Source organism: Talpa europaea, assembly GCF_964194135.1.
Source record: "Talpa europaea genome assembly, chromosome: 14".
Classification (NCBI taxonomy): Eukaryota; Metazoa; Chordata; class Mammalia; order Eulipotyphla; family Talpidae; genus Talpa; species Talpa europaea.
In genome coordinates, this window is record NC_140082.1 from 49,658,976 (window position 1) to 49,673,636 (window position 14,661).

The 14,661-nt window shown below is 38.1% G+C and overlaps 1 protein-coding gene across 1 annotated transcript in view; it reads left to right on the forward strand.

Moving 5' to 3' along the window:
* MTR (5-methyltetrahydrofolate-homocysteine methyltransferase) overlaps positions 1 to 14,661 on the forward strand; it is a gene marked incomplete at both ends in the record, with an annotated part of 91,157 nt that overhangs the window by 59,015 nt on the left and 17,481 nt on the right. The window contains 2 exons of the mRNA XM_084253115.1: positions 8,165 to 8,232; positions 8,854 to 8,974. Of these exons, the coding sequence (XP_084109241.1) occupies positions 8,165 to 8,232; positions 8,854 to 8,974 (189 nt within the window). The remainder of the gene's footprint in view (positions 1 to 8,164; positions 8,233 to 8,853; positions 8,975 to 14,661) is intronic.

Here is a 14,661-nt window from a genome sequence, read left to right on the forward strand (position 1 = left end):
TTTTATGGTTCATCCTGTTCAATTTGAGCCTACCTCAATTTTTGTATTTCTCTTAAGAAAACCAATGAGAAAATGGAGCTTTAGAAAAGTTAAATGACTTCTTCATTTTCCCACTTCTTCATATTCTCACAAGTCATAGACCATAACAAGGCTTCAATTCCAAAAGTCAGGTTTATTGCTGTGGTCATTTTACTTTCCAATATTTATTCCAGTTATAAAGTTAAGCAATGTTAGCTATAATATGTCTAATATTAACATTCTAGTTAAATTCCTTTTAAAAAATAATTTGGAATATTTTAAAATATTTTTGATCAGATACATGATTATGTAATAGTTGGTTTTAGACATACGATAGCTGGTGCAGGCAGTTGAGCTCAGTGCTGTGAAGCTGTCGGCAGCCTCTGCAGTGTTGGTCGATCCCCGCAGGCCTCAGAGGAACCCACATGGAGCAGCAGACCTCTCCTATCTTGCCCGCTTCTCCCCTCAGCAATGTATTTCAGTCACTCTGCCTGTTCTGTTCCCCACTCTGTCTCTGATGGATCCTCTCAGCCCCCCCCACACCTCTGGCCTGTACTGCAGCTCTTGTATAAATAAAATAAATCTTAAAAAAAAATTATATAAAAAGACAAAAGTGGATTTTTCCTATTTATAGGTATTAAAAGAATGCTTGAATTATGTAAGAAAAAGTATTCTGTATCAACAGAAATTTTAAAATTAATTATCATACAGTCAGTACTTAAAAAAATTGTATCTGGTGGAACAGATTATGATTGATATTTATATTTTAAGCAGTGGTTCTTAATATAACTGTCTAGTATGGGTAAAAATAAGCAAATATAGCTAAGAATGTAATTTTTTAATATGGTTTTTTTATTAATTTTTTTTTTAAATTGAGGTAACATTGGGATTCCCCCATCAGGTATTGCTGCTATCCTGTATCACCACCGAATAACCCATGGGCCATCAACGCAGTTCATTGCGCTTCCTTCTCTCTTTGTTCTTACCCCTTCCCTGGCCCCTCTCCCACTTGCCCCTCTGATGGTGGGATGTAGAGAAATCAAACTAAGGGTCAGATAAAGACAAGCTTAAAAACTAACCCTTGAAAGCTGTCTGTAGAACTAGAGGATGAAATACTTTGAAGTTATGTGTTAAAGAGTTTAGCTGAGTAAGGAAAACGACTAAATCTAAATCACGGGTACACTAATGTAGTCTGTCCTAAGCACTTCACATGCTCACTTGATAATTATTCAGAGACTTGCAACTTGGTGTGTGTATGGTTTTCAACTTGTTGTGAGATATAATTGACATGCAACATTGTATAAGTTTAAGGTATATGATATGCTGATTTAATATATTTGTATATTGCATTATGATTGCCAATATAACACTACCTAATACCTCCATCAGTCACATAATTACCTTTGTGTGTGTGTGTGTGTGTGTGTGTGTGTGGTGAGAACCTTTAAGATCTCTTACCACTTTTGAGTATATACTACTATGTTGTTCACAATGCTGGTAATATATCCTCAGAACTTGTTCCTCTTCTAATTGAAAGTTTGTGTCCTTGACCAATGTTTCCCTCACCCCTTGGCCATCATTATACTCTTTGTTTCTATTAGTTTGACATTTTTATATACCATATATAAATGGTATCATATAATGACAAAATACACAGTGATGTCATATAGTGATTCTATATATAAATGCTATCATATTTGTCTTTCTTTCTGACTTATTTCACTTAGCACAATGCCCTCAAGGCATTTATGTCAAAAATGGCAGGATTTCCTTCTTTGTAACTCAATGGTACTCCATTTTGTATGTCTGCAACCTATTATCTATTGGTAGACACATACGTTGTTTCCATACTTTGGCTAGTGTAAATAATGCTGCAATAAGTAAAATATATATGAGAGTGCAGATAGCTTTTGAATATCCTGTTTTCATTTCTTTTGGGTGTACATACCCAGAAATGAAATTGCTGGATCATATGGTAGTTCCTTTTTAGTTTTTTGAGGAACCTCCATACTGTTTACCATAGTAGCTGAACCAATTTACATTCTCATCAAGAATGCACAAGCATTCCCTTTTTCCCATGTCCTTGTTAGGTCTTGTCTTTTTGATGATAACTGTTCTAGCAGGTGTAATGATATTTCATCATGGGTTTAATTTGCAATTCCCTGCTGATTAGTATCTTTTTATGTGTCTGTTGATCATCTGTATGTCTTCTTTAGAAAAATGTCTTTTCAGTTCCTCTGCTTAACTTGGTATATTTTGAAGGGGAGACTTTCAAGAATTTTTTTTTTTAAAGGAGAAATGAGAACAGATTCTATTAGTACTGTTTAGTCACATTGGAAATCTCCTTTGAAGATGGTAGACTGATAAGAGTGCTTCCAGCAAGTGAGAACTGAAGGATCAGAAACAAGATGCCCTCTAAGAGGCATATGGACTTTGGGTATAGCTCAGAGGGAAGAAAGGAAGGGCGAGGGAGATGGACATGTATGTGGAGGAACAGAAAATTATAGTAAAGTTGAGAGACAATGGGAAGGTATAGTGGTCACAGAAGGCAGGGCTGGTTTAACCCACAGTCAAAAATCTAAGAGCCAACTGGTTCATGATTCTAGACCTTCATAGTGCTGATCTCTGCCTGGACTGTCCTCTTTTTCATTCATCTAGTTAATACCTATTTATTTTTTCCAAATTCAGCCCTGGTATCACCTGTTGGAATGCTTCTAATTGTCATCCAGTTTAGATGAGCTCCTACAGCATGCTGTAAATATCTTCATCATAGCACTTGTCATGATGTATTCCAGTTTAGAACTTGCCAGTAGTTTCTCAATTCCGGAAAAATAGATCCCTTCCCCCTCTGGGTGTATGTGTTGTGGGAGAGGGGGTGGGAGGAGGGGACAGTGTCAGTCCTAGATTAAGTGGATCTCAATCCACTGTGGATCCAAGTGCAATAAATATTATTTTCCATGTTTCGAAAAGCTGGGAAGTACCCAATCAATGATTTATTTGACTGTTTTCCAGCATGACTTTTTTTTTTTTTTTAAGATTTATTTATTTATGCATATAAGAACTGGGGTACAGGCCAGAGGTGTGGAGGGTGAGAAGATTCACCAGAGACAGAGTGGGGAACAGAACAGGCAGAGTGACTGAAATACACTGCTGAGGGGAGCAGCGGGCAAGTCAGGAGAGGTCTGCTGCACCATGTGGGAGCTCCCTGGCCAGGGATCCAACTCTTGCTGCAGTGGCTGTGGATAGCTTCATAGTTTGCGTCTTAACCCTTTGTGCCACCAGGGAGGCCCCTAGCATGACTTTAAGTCAGATTAATAGGATGGAAATTGAACTTGTAATCCAGTTGCCTAGCTCACCATTCTCAGATTTTTTTTTTTTTAATCTCATCTGATCACTGACTGTCTCTCTCTTGCTGATTTCTCCTCTAAACAGGAGAGTGCTCTAAGACTCAGCCCTTGTACCACTTCTCAGTTTATCTTCGCCTCCTAGGTTAGTACCTATCAAACTGTGGTATGCCTTGTGATCAGCTGGATAACCTGATTGTTAAAAGTCAGACCTGATTAAAGTAGGTCTGGACCTGAGGTTCTATATGTCTGATGAGCCCCTAGGTAGTGTTGGCACTGCTAGTGCAGAGGTATATTTAGGGTAACAAGGCCCTATTGCAGGCTTATAGCATTCAGTCTCACGACTATTAACACCATCTAACATGTTGATAAGTCCCAAGTTTTATCTTTACTGTGAATCTCTCAACTGAACTCCAGATATATCCAATTGACTATGTGACAGCATAGTCTAAAGGAGCTTTAGATAGCTCCTTTGGCTATCTAAAGAAATCTGAAACTTAATATTTTGGAAATTGAACTAATTGTCGCAATCTTATAGACACCTCCCCAGACTCAAATTAAAAGCTGACCCTTCATACACAATAAGAAGGGGAGGGCATTAAGCAGAGAAAGACTGGCGCATGTTCTGAAATAACAGAATAATACCAGAGAATTCCAATTCATAAAGAAGATAGCTTCCTGGAACCCATAATGTCAATCATTTTTATAACTTAATTTTATCATAAGTACTTGTCTCAAAAACTGCAGTGTACATTTTCACTTCTTATGTCAACAATTCTTAAGTTAAATAGACAACAATATCTCTTAATAAAAAATATCAAAGCTTAAGAACTACTGCCTCATAAACTATAACTGGTAACAGTGGTACTAGACGCCCGAGGCAGAAGGAGACTTGCTTCTCACTATATACCCATTTATGTCATTGGATTTTTTGGCTGTTCCCATATTAATTAAAAAACAAATTTAAAACAAACTAGCACACAGGGAATTCTCAATAGAAGCAAGACAATTTCAAATCAATGATAACTATATACAACCTTGTTAGCAAAAAAAAAAAAACAAATGTTGCAGGTTTAATGAAGTAGCACTGCAGGTTGTAACAGGAGTGAGATGGTACTTTTTTTTTTTAGCATATTGAAAAAGTCTGGTAACAGAGCTTTTATTAAACTATGACTAAGTATAGAGTGTTGCATATAAAGCTAAGCAAAATAACATATTGCTTTTAAATCCTGATAAAAAGGCTTACATTTCAAAGCTGACTATTTTTCAACATTGTATATATTTTAAAAATTCAGTCAAAAAGTCCTCAGTATCAAGTATCATTTTGCTCTCATTCCTTTTTCCTGTTTTAAGCAGTGTTTTGTCAGGAACATCTTATGCATGCTTGCCTTGTTTGGGCAAGAGCAAAGAGACCCTGTGGCAGGCCAGAAATGGGGGGCAGAGAAAGTTGTAAGCTTTAAGATCAGAGAGGGAAGAAAGGCCAGAGTCTGTAGGATTACCCATCAGAATCATCAGAGGAGCTTTTCTCAAAATCAAACAAACAACACCAAAGCTTGGACTCCTTTCTCCAGAGGTGGTGATTTCACTGATCGTGGGTGGGGTCCAAGCCCTGGTGTTTTTTAAATGCTCCAAGGTTGTGACATTGCAACGGTTTACAAGTTTAACTGAGTGAGGAGTCACTGAAGGCTTTGAACAATGGAGTGAGAAATCTGACTTATGTTTAACAGGTTCATTCAGCTTTCTAGAAGACTAGAGGAAACAGAGATAGCAGGTAGGCTGCTCCAAAAATCCAGGCATCAATTGATAATGGATAGGCCAGAGTGGAAGCAACAGAAGTGAGCAGATTCTGGAAAAACTGTGAAAGTAGAACTCATGGCAGTTGTTGATGGATTGCATGTGGAGTGTGAGAGAGACTCAAAGAAGTTGGTCTAAGCAACAAGAAAATTAGCGTGCTATTTTTGGAAATATGGAGTTTTGGGGAGGTGTCTATAAGATTGTGACAATTAGTTCAATTTCCAAAATATTAAGTGCTGGAGACCAGCTCCAGTTAGAAGTCGTGTCAGGGATCTCAGAAAGGAGAGGACGGAGTCAGTGAAATTTTTTCGGAGGGCTGAGGGGAAGTGGAGTGAGGTAGAAGTGAGGTAGACACAGACACTCTCTCTGGTGCAAGTTTCTCCTCCTGAGGGTCTCAGTGGGTCTTTATTTATACCTTAAGGCGAGCTTGGGATTACATCAGCATAAGCATTGAAGCAGAGCAAAGACAATACATATTTTCTCATGATCATGTAAAGACTCCCTTGGCCTTATACCTGTAGGCCATTTTTTGGTAACCTAAGAACAATTAGTTTCCTAGGTACAGCTCATTTACTAGCATGATCAACAGCATAATATTTGGCAACATTTAAACTTTCCCAATTACAAGCATGGGTGTAAAATTCCTATTCTGTATCCAATTACTAAAATCAGTCTATTTCCTAGCACTCAATTAACTTGGTTAATACATTAATTACTTCAAAGTGGGTTAAAACAATTCATCAGATCTACGTAAGTTCTACTGAAGTCTAACTCTTAACTAGAAATTCCTAACCTCCACACGGCCTGCGAATTATTGACCTCATACACCAGAAATGTATTGTTGCCACAAACAGGTACCCCCCAGGTAAGGCTATGGTTTCTAAGCCCAGCTGGTTCAGGGCAGCTTGTTCTCCTTAGTTCTAGGGCCAAAACATTTCTTTCCTAACTATACCTTAAACAACTTTTTACTTCTTTTGTGATAGTTCATGTGTAAGAACAGTAAGCCAATTGTCACCTGGGTCCGAATTAGGTTTTCACATGCCAGTTAATAACTAACTTACTTCAGCATTAACCAAGAACAAAGAGGAGAGCATTAGCAGGCGTTGCCATGGAGACTCCCTAGTTCAGATCTTCTTTGGGAAGTGCAAGAACTTCCTTCTTCTGGGAAGTACAACTTTCCCTCTTGGGGGGAGCACAGGAACTCCCGCTTCTCGGGAGTCTCCCCCAATGCCCGGACCTTGTCAAGAGACAGCATGGGAGGCGCGGCCTGCTGCAATTAAGTTTCAGATTTCTTTAGATAGCCAAAGGAGCTGTCACATAGTCAACTGGATATATCTGGAGTTCAGTTGAGAGATTCACAGTAGAGATAAAACTTGGGACTTATCAACATGTTAGATGGTATTAATAGTCGTAAGACTGAATGCTATAAGCCTGCAATAGGGCCTTGTTACCCTAAATATACCTCTGCACTAGCAGTGCCAACACTACCTAGAGGCTCATCAGACATATAGAACCTCAGGTCCAGACCTACTTTAATCAGGTCTAACTTTTAACAATCAGGTTATCCAGCTGTGATACAAGGCATATCACAGTTTGATAGGTATTAACCTAGGAGGCGGAGGCGAAGATAAACTGAGAAGCGGTACAAGGGCTGAGTCTTAGAGCACTCTCCTGTTTAGAGGAGAAATCAGCAAGAGAGAGACAGTCAGTGATCAGATGAGGTTAAAAAAAAAAATCTGAGAATGGTGAGCTAGGCAACTGGATTACAAGTTCAATTTCCATCCTATTAATCTGACTTAAAGTCATGCTTAGGGGCCTCCCTGGTGGCACAAGAGGTTAAGACGCAAACTATGAAGTTATCCACAGCCACTGCAGCAAGAGTTAGATCCCTGGCCAGGGAGCTCCCACATGGTGCAGCAGACCTCTCCTGACTTGGCTGCTGCTCCTTCTTCCTTGACTTCCGAAACCAGATTTCCTTATTCTGACCTTTTCATATGCAGAAAGTGACCTCCTCTTAATTATCTTTTTCAGTGGCTTCCATGTATACCATTTAATAGATAGTTATTGAGTGAACTTCCCTAGCATTTTTATTGGACCTAAATGACTAAGACCGCATTTTGGTGTCAGATCCATGTTCAGATTCCAGCTCTGCTACTGATTAGTTGTGTAACTTCTCTGGACACAGGCTTCTCTCAGCCCTTCCTCATTAAAATGGGGTCCATATTAAGTTGCTTCCATATCAAGTTGCTGTGAGGTTTAATTGAGATTGCTTATGCCAAAAACTTAACATTTTGGAAATAACCAAAGTTTCCAACAGTGGAATGACAGAACAAAATGTGGTATGTCCATACAATAGACTGTTATTCAGCCTTAAAAGGAATGAAGTTCTGACACATGATACAACATGAATGAAACTTGAGGACATTATGCTAAGTGAAGTAAGTCAGACTCAAAGGAACAAGTGATATATGATTCCACTTACATCACTCTAGAATTCAGCAAATTTGCAGTGACAGAAAGTAGCATAGGTATTACCTGGGGAAAGAAAAAAGGGGGAATTGTTTGTTGATGAATGATTATAGAGTTTCTGCTTGTGGTGATGACATAGCTTTGAAAATAAATAATGGTTATGGTTGCACACTGTGACTGACTATAGTACTACTGTATTGTACACTTGAAAATGGTTAAAATGGCAAATTACACATTACATCTATTTTATAAGAGCTTAAAATAATAATGTAATATACCAAGAGTTATTGAAATGTATACTTTAAATAAATTGGTATATGAATTCTATATCAATGAAACTGTTTTTAAAATAGCATAACTGGGTATGGTAAGTACCTAATAAATGGTCGTGGTAGTGGTTGTTGATATTTAATGAGTATTTCAATGTGATTCCAGTTTATAGGAGTGCAGTATTTAATTCTATTTAAGTAAAAATGTTCATTTCATCTTTGTCTCTATTGGATTCTCATTCATTTTCTCACATCTCGTTTCTGTCTCAGAGTTATTGACTTAGGAGTCATGACTCCCTGTGATAAGATACTGAAAGCTGCTCTTGACCACAAAGCAGGTACCGTGCGACTGTGCCTCTGGGCGTTTCACTAAAATGAAAAAATAAAATAAAGTAAATGTCATTTTCCCCAAGTGCCTGTCAGTGAATGGTAATGCCACCCTATGGGCTCTTGGTACATTCACTCAAGTGCTGATTCCTGACTAAGGGCAGCTTTCATTGTCATTTATAATATGGCAGCAGAAGAGGTAACTAGGTAACCATGGAATTCCTCTATGGCTCTTAAGATGGGGAACAGGACAGCCTTCTTGTATGAGAACAAGTGGTGAATTGGGGTTCTTTCTGTGTGTAGTTGGTCTTTGTTTCTTAAGACAATGATATTTTCAAGTCTGGGAGCTCATGAAATAACAGTATATTCTTTTATATGGCTTCCCTTAATAGTTCAAGTGCATTATTACAACTCTGTTACAAACCATATTTACTACCAAAGCAAACAGTACATTGGAACCCCCCCCCCCGCCGCCCAATCAGAAAAGATGTCTTAAAATTAGAAAGTTGAAATTTATGTTGTCTTGTGGTCTTTATTACAAAGCCTTTTAAATGAGTCTTCATGCTTTTCCTCCTTTTTAAATCTCATCCTTCTTCTCACTGCCCTGTTTTTTTCCTCTTTTTAAATAATAGATATAATAGGCCTGTCAGGACTCATCACTCCTTCCCTGGATGAAATGATTTTTGTTGCCAAGGAAATGGAGAGGTTAGCTATAAAGATTCCATTGTTGATAGGAGGAGCGACCACTTCAAGGTAAGTCATGCTAATGAGCTTTTGCTTCACTTTATTTATTTTTTTATTGTTTTGCATCCTTATTATTTTGACGGTATAAAATTTCTCCCCTCAAATGTGATTTCCATGGCTCTTCCACCACCAGAGCACCCCTAGTCCTCCTCCATCATCCACTGTGCTCTCTCCACTCCCAGTTTTCATCCCTCCTCCTTCCCCTCACTCTCCTCCCTGATGCTTTAGCTTTCACTTTAAATTCTCTTAAATGCCAGTGTTTGAAAACAATGATGGGACTATAGTCCCTTGGTGTTAGGTTTGGTGTGAGGACAGTAATCTGAGGAGGCGATTATCCTATGCCAAGGTTACTTTTTTCTTATGCATAGTATGTTCTGCCTTTATTATATAAACACATAAACTCTCCTATCTTTGCTTGGAGAAGAGCTAGAATACCTTTGGAGCATGCTATAGGAAACTCCTTCCAGATCTCCCCACCCACCCTTCCCCCCTGCCCCCCCATTGTTTTTATTTGTTTTCCTTTGTTTGCAATGATCTCCTTAGTTCCTGTCACCTCCCATTCAGTTCCTGAGATTTCTACTAACACTTACACCACTGGAGATCAAACTGGGTGGAGAAGCTATATCTTTTGGCTCAAAGACATTGCTTGAACTTTAAGCCTATGGAAGCAGGTGTCTAATTGAATAACTGCAGGTTCTTTTGAAAAATTATCTCACATTGTTGTTGTGACACAGAGCCAGTCTAGCAAGAATGAACCAAAAGATCACTTTGCAAAGTTGTTTTGGGTAGGGGGAACTTTTGGAAATGTTTGAGCTAAACAATTAAAGAGAAGAAAGTTCAAATTTAATCACATGATCATTATTCAGTTTGTCAGATTTTTTTTTCTTGGGTCATGATACTAATGGTATTTGGTGAGAGATATGTGAACCATGGGTACTACCAAACTTTTAGGACACTTTCCTTAGGCCCCATAGAGTTTACATTGGCAAGAAATAATGCCCAGATGGAGCATTGAAGCTGATGGTCCCAAAAGTATTCAGTTTCTTTTTCTGATACAAAAATACATTAGAGGTTTGATCAAAGATTTTCCAGACTTCATTTGTAGTAGTCATTTGTATTAGTCAGAGAAGCAGGATCTATAGGATCGTCTCTCCTAAGTTCTTTTATTGATGACATGAGGCTCACCCACATTATGGAGGAAAATCTGCTTTACTTGCAGTCCACATATAATGTTTGCCACATATAAAAAATACCTAGATTGATATTTGACCAATAACTGGGTCTAGCCAAATGGATAAAAATTAATCATCAGACCATTTATAATCTGAATGAATCATTGTCATTAGTAGTCAAAAGTGTTATGTGTTATTATTTATCCACTAATTGCTTTATATACTTGAAGGACTCAAGAGTGAGGCTATTGCTGCTTATATTGGAAAACTGAGTTTGTTTTTCCACAAAGGGATTATCCACTAGTATATGTGGCAAGTTATTCTCCAGTCTAACCTGGAGACCAACCATTGATAGGTAGGGTTTCATGAACATGGTTTTAGGTAACGACTATTCATTAACTTAGTAAAAAGAAAGGTAAGAGAATCTATAGACTATTTGTCAAAATGAAAGACCTTTCAAAATCATGAGCATAAACGGAATCAGCAAATATTTAAATGACCAGGTATAAGGAAATGCATTTTGAGTTATGTAAATGTGATGATGGTTTTAAAATAAGAACCATTTTATATGGTAGGACTCAGAAATTCAAGACCAGGAAACCCGTTACTTGTACAAATTGGAACATTACCAAATATCCCGTTCCACTATCTCTTACCAAGTAAGATCCGCCAGATGAAAGAGGTCTTAAAAAAAATTCAGTTCATGAATAGCCTCTTAAAATACATGATTGGCAAAATTAACCACAAGTGACTCTGAACTGTTATTACTGGCATATCAAGGTGGAGTTAATCTGATCAGAAAGCCCACTATCTCTTCATGCTATTGCAAAATATTGACTCATATTGTCTGGGAAACCATGACTGTTCTTACCTGAAGACAGGAAGCTAGGTCCTGTGACCTCCCAAGGCTTCATCCAGCTCTCCAGTGCTTTGTTTCTCAGTGAGCTCTGTCTTTTCTCCTTCTGTTCTCTTCCATGCCTGTTGTAGTTTCTGAGAAATTATTTGAAAAATAAAAACCAGTAGAAGTGCTTCCAGGTAACTGTCCCCTTGTGTTGCTAGTGCAGCCTTTGGAAAATCACCAAGAGCTTTGGTGCAAACCTCCAACCCCCATTCTGACTGTTCTGTAGTAGTGAGAGTGGATGAGGGCTTCAGCAGCCCTCTTATTTAAATAAACATGTTTGCTGGAGTATAACAGCTATACAGAAAAAGTCACAAATCCTAGATCTACAACTCAATGAATTATCATAGACATGAACCCACCTATGTAATCACTTCCACATTAATAAATAAAACACTAATGGCATTCTAGGAACTTAATGGTTTCCCCCACCCTAGTCATCCTTTCCATCAAAAGTAACCATTATTCTGCCTTCTGTTACCACAGGTTAGTTCTGCATGTGTTTCAATTTTGTATAAATGGAATCCTACTGGATGCATTCTTCTGTGTCCAGTTTATTTTGCTCTACATTATGTCTGTGAGGCCCAAAGTTGTTACAATAGCTCTGTTGTTGTCCTTTTTCCATTTGTGCAATGCAATATTGCTTATTTACCCATTTACTCATATTTCTGTGGTAGACCTTTGGGTTTCCTCAATTTGGGATTATGACATGGAGTGCTGCTATATATGTATTTCTACCCTATAGCAAAATTGCTAAGTTATAGAATGTGCATCACCTTAATTAGCTATTGCTGGGGAGTTTTGCTCTCCCACCAGCAATTATGAGAGTTCTATTTATTCCACGTGCTTTTAAATTCTATCCATTTTAATGTATATGTAATAATAACTTGATAGAGATCTCATTTCTATTTCTCTGCTGACTAATGTTATTGAATAGCTTTATATGTCTAGTGACCATTTATTTGTGTATGCTCTTTATGTCTATTTAAAATTGGGTATTTTGCCTTTTTTCTTACTGATTTATTTATATTCCTTATTTATATTGGATATAAGCTCTTTATCAGAAAGATATGTTACAAATTGATTTTTTCCAGTATGGCTTGTCTTTTGCTCTCCTTGTGGTATTTTTGCATAACAAAAGTTCTTGATTTTTATAGACGTATTCACTCTTTTCCTGTATGGATAGTGCAGCCATCTACTGCTAGTAGAGTCAGCTTTGCTAGAAATCATTCAAGAATTGGACTCTCTCAGAAGCCCTCTGAGAGCCCTTATTCTAACCTCCTGTAGACCTCCTGAGGGCTCAGCAGTGGCCCAGTTCTTTCCTTTACTATTTGAGCAGATAGCAGCTCAGGACATCCAAATTGTCATTAAGGCAAATCTCTGAGGGGAGAGAGCATCATGATTTTCCAGACCTCTGGGGCCTGCAGTAGCTTGATAGAACTAGAACTGTACCCCCAGGACGCTTGAAATGTGGCTTAGGCTGCCTAGTGGATGAATCCTCCGAGAAATTGAAAGGGCTAGACAGGATTGGGGTCATCTATGGGTGGACATATGTTTGGAGTGTCCTTTTTAACCTGTGACTATAGTATGGAAAACAGAATGTTCTTCTGTCTGTGTTACAGATGGTTTTGGTAGACCAAAACTACCAAATGTTAGAAATGACTAGAACTAGAAATGACTTTAATGGAAATCTGGTCCCATTGGCTGCAGAATTTCTTAAGGGCTCAAGTCTGGCAGTTAGCTCTCAATTTTCAACTAGTTAATAAACTGCAAGATGTCTTTTTCAATTATCATTTGTGTAACTCAGAACATTCAACAGGAAGTCATAGTGCTCAAACTGGAGGTAATTTTCTAAGGGTTTTTTTTTTTTTTAATTGCTAAGATATAAAGTGCTGAATCACATAACTGATACAATTTTCTTCTTTGAATTGACTGTAAGAGAGCTTGGAGTTAAGGCCTATGTATAGGATTTCATGGAATGACATTTATATGCTAATCATACTCCGATTCCTTCTTAATTTTCCCACTTTGATTTTCCCTTTCTCCCATTTTTCTCATCAAATTTTATGTTTTGGTTATGCTACATTTAAGTTAAACACTTTAGTTGATAGGATAATACATGAAATAAATGCTTGGAGTATTTGTTCTTTTTCAGAGTGTTAAAAAAGATCTTCTAAGGTTAATATCATGGTCATTTGGCAAGAAAGGGAGGTTACTAATTAAATCCTCATTGTTGATAAGTGAGCTTAACAGAGAGACTTTGGTATTCATCTTCAGTGTCTAGCCCTTTGCTCTTGGTATGTAAGAACAGGGGGGATTCCAGTGTTTTATATCTTTTCAGACTTCATTACAAAGTCTTATTCTAGCTGGAGAAGCTTACATAAATGGAAGCTTAGAGGAAAGTGGAATCATTGTCAAATTATCTTCCAAGGAAACCAAAGGCACTTTCAGTGGTTGAGCAAGGTCAAACTTCATGCTTGTGCTCATCAAGCTTTGTTAATTTTTATGTTGAAAAGCAGCATTTTGCTTTTATTTGTTTTTTAATAGTGGGATTCATCAGGTTCTTCTCAATGCCCTTGTCTAGAAGATCATCAAAGAGAAGGCGGCCAAAATCACATACCCATGGATATTTGATAAATATTGTGTTGATTTTAAAATTGTGCTGGTTTTCCTTGAGAGAAATCTCATCAGAGTCACAGCAGCTTAAAATAATATTTTCTCTATTCATTAAAATACATTCTGCATGGAACTTCATGCAGAATATATACTGAGGTATATTCATGCGCTCGAGGAGCTGACCATCTAAAGAGAGAGTAATCATAATCTGATATGTACTCCATCTTGAACTGGAAGCAGGTTTTTCTTTTTATTTCCTGCTCTTTGAAAGTCCTCCTCCTCATAGAATATCCAAGATATTTTCAAATCTTTCTTCCCCAAGCACACAGCAGGCACAGACAGGTCCTCCGGAGGCAGAGTTTTCTTGACTACTCCAGTGCTGTGGTCTGGCTCCCCCAGCTTCTCTGCACCCCAACCTCCCAGCAGAAGATGGTTCTTTACTAAGACTTGATCCTAAACTCCCATCACACAGCTCAGTTCCAGTGGCTTATGGCCTTTGTCCTTTTCCTCCTTTTTTTTTTCTTTTTCCCATGAGGATGGTCTTAGAAAGGGAACAGGTGAAATGTTAGTGGGGTTTTGTCTGTCTCATTGGAATGAGGTTTTAGGGCCTCCCCTGGTGGTGCAGGCAGTTGAGCGCACCACTGTGAAGCTGTCAGCCTCGGCAGCGCTGGTTTGATCCCAGCTGGCCGGCGAGGGTCCCATATGGCGAGCAGACCTCTCCTGTCATGCCCGCTGCCCCCTTAGCAGTATATTTCATCAGTCTGCCTGTTCTGTTCCCCGCTCTGTCTCTGGTGAATCCTCTCACCCTCCCGCGCATCTGGCCTGTAACCCGGTTCTGGTATAAATAAAAAAATAATTTTTTTTTTAAAAAAAGAATGAGGTTTTAGAGCCTTCCCTGAGAAGCCTATTAAAAATGTATATTGCACTTTTAATATTCACTTTTTAAAAAAAAAAAATTAGCTGTCATGGTTGTCAAAAAATTCAGAAAAATATAAAGCAAAATTTAATCT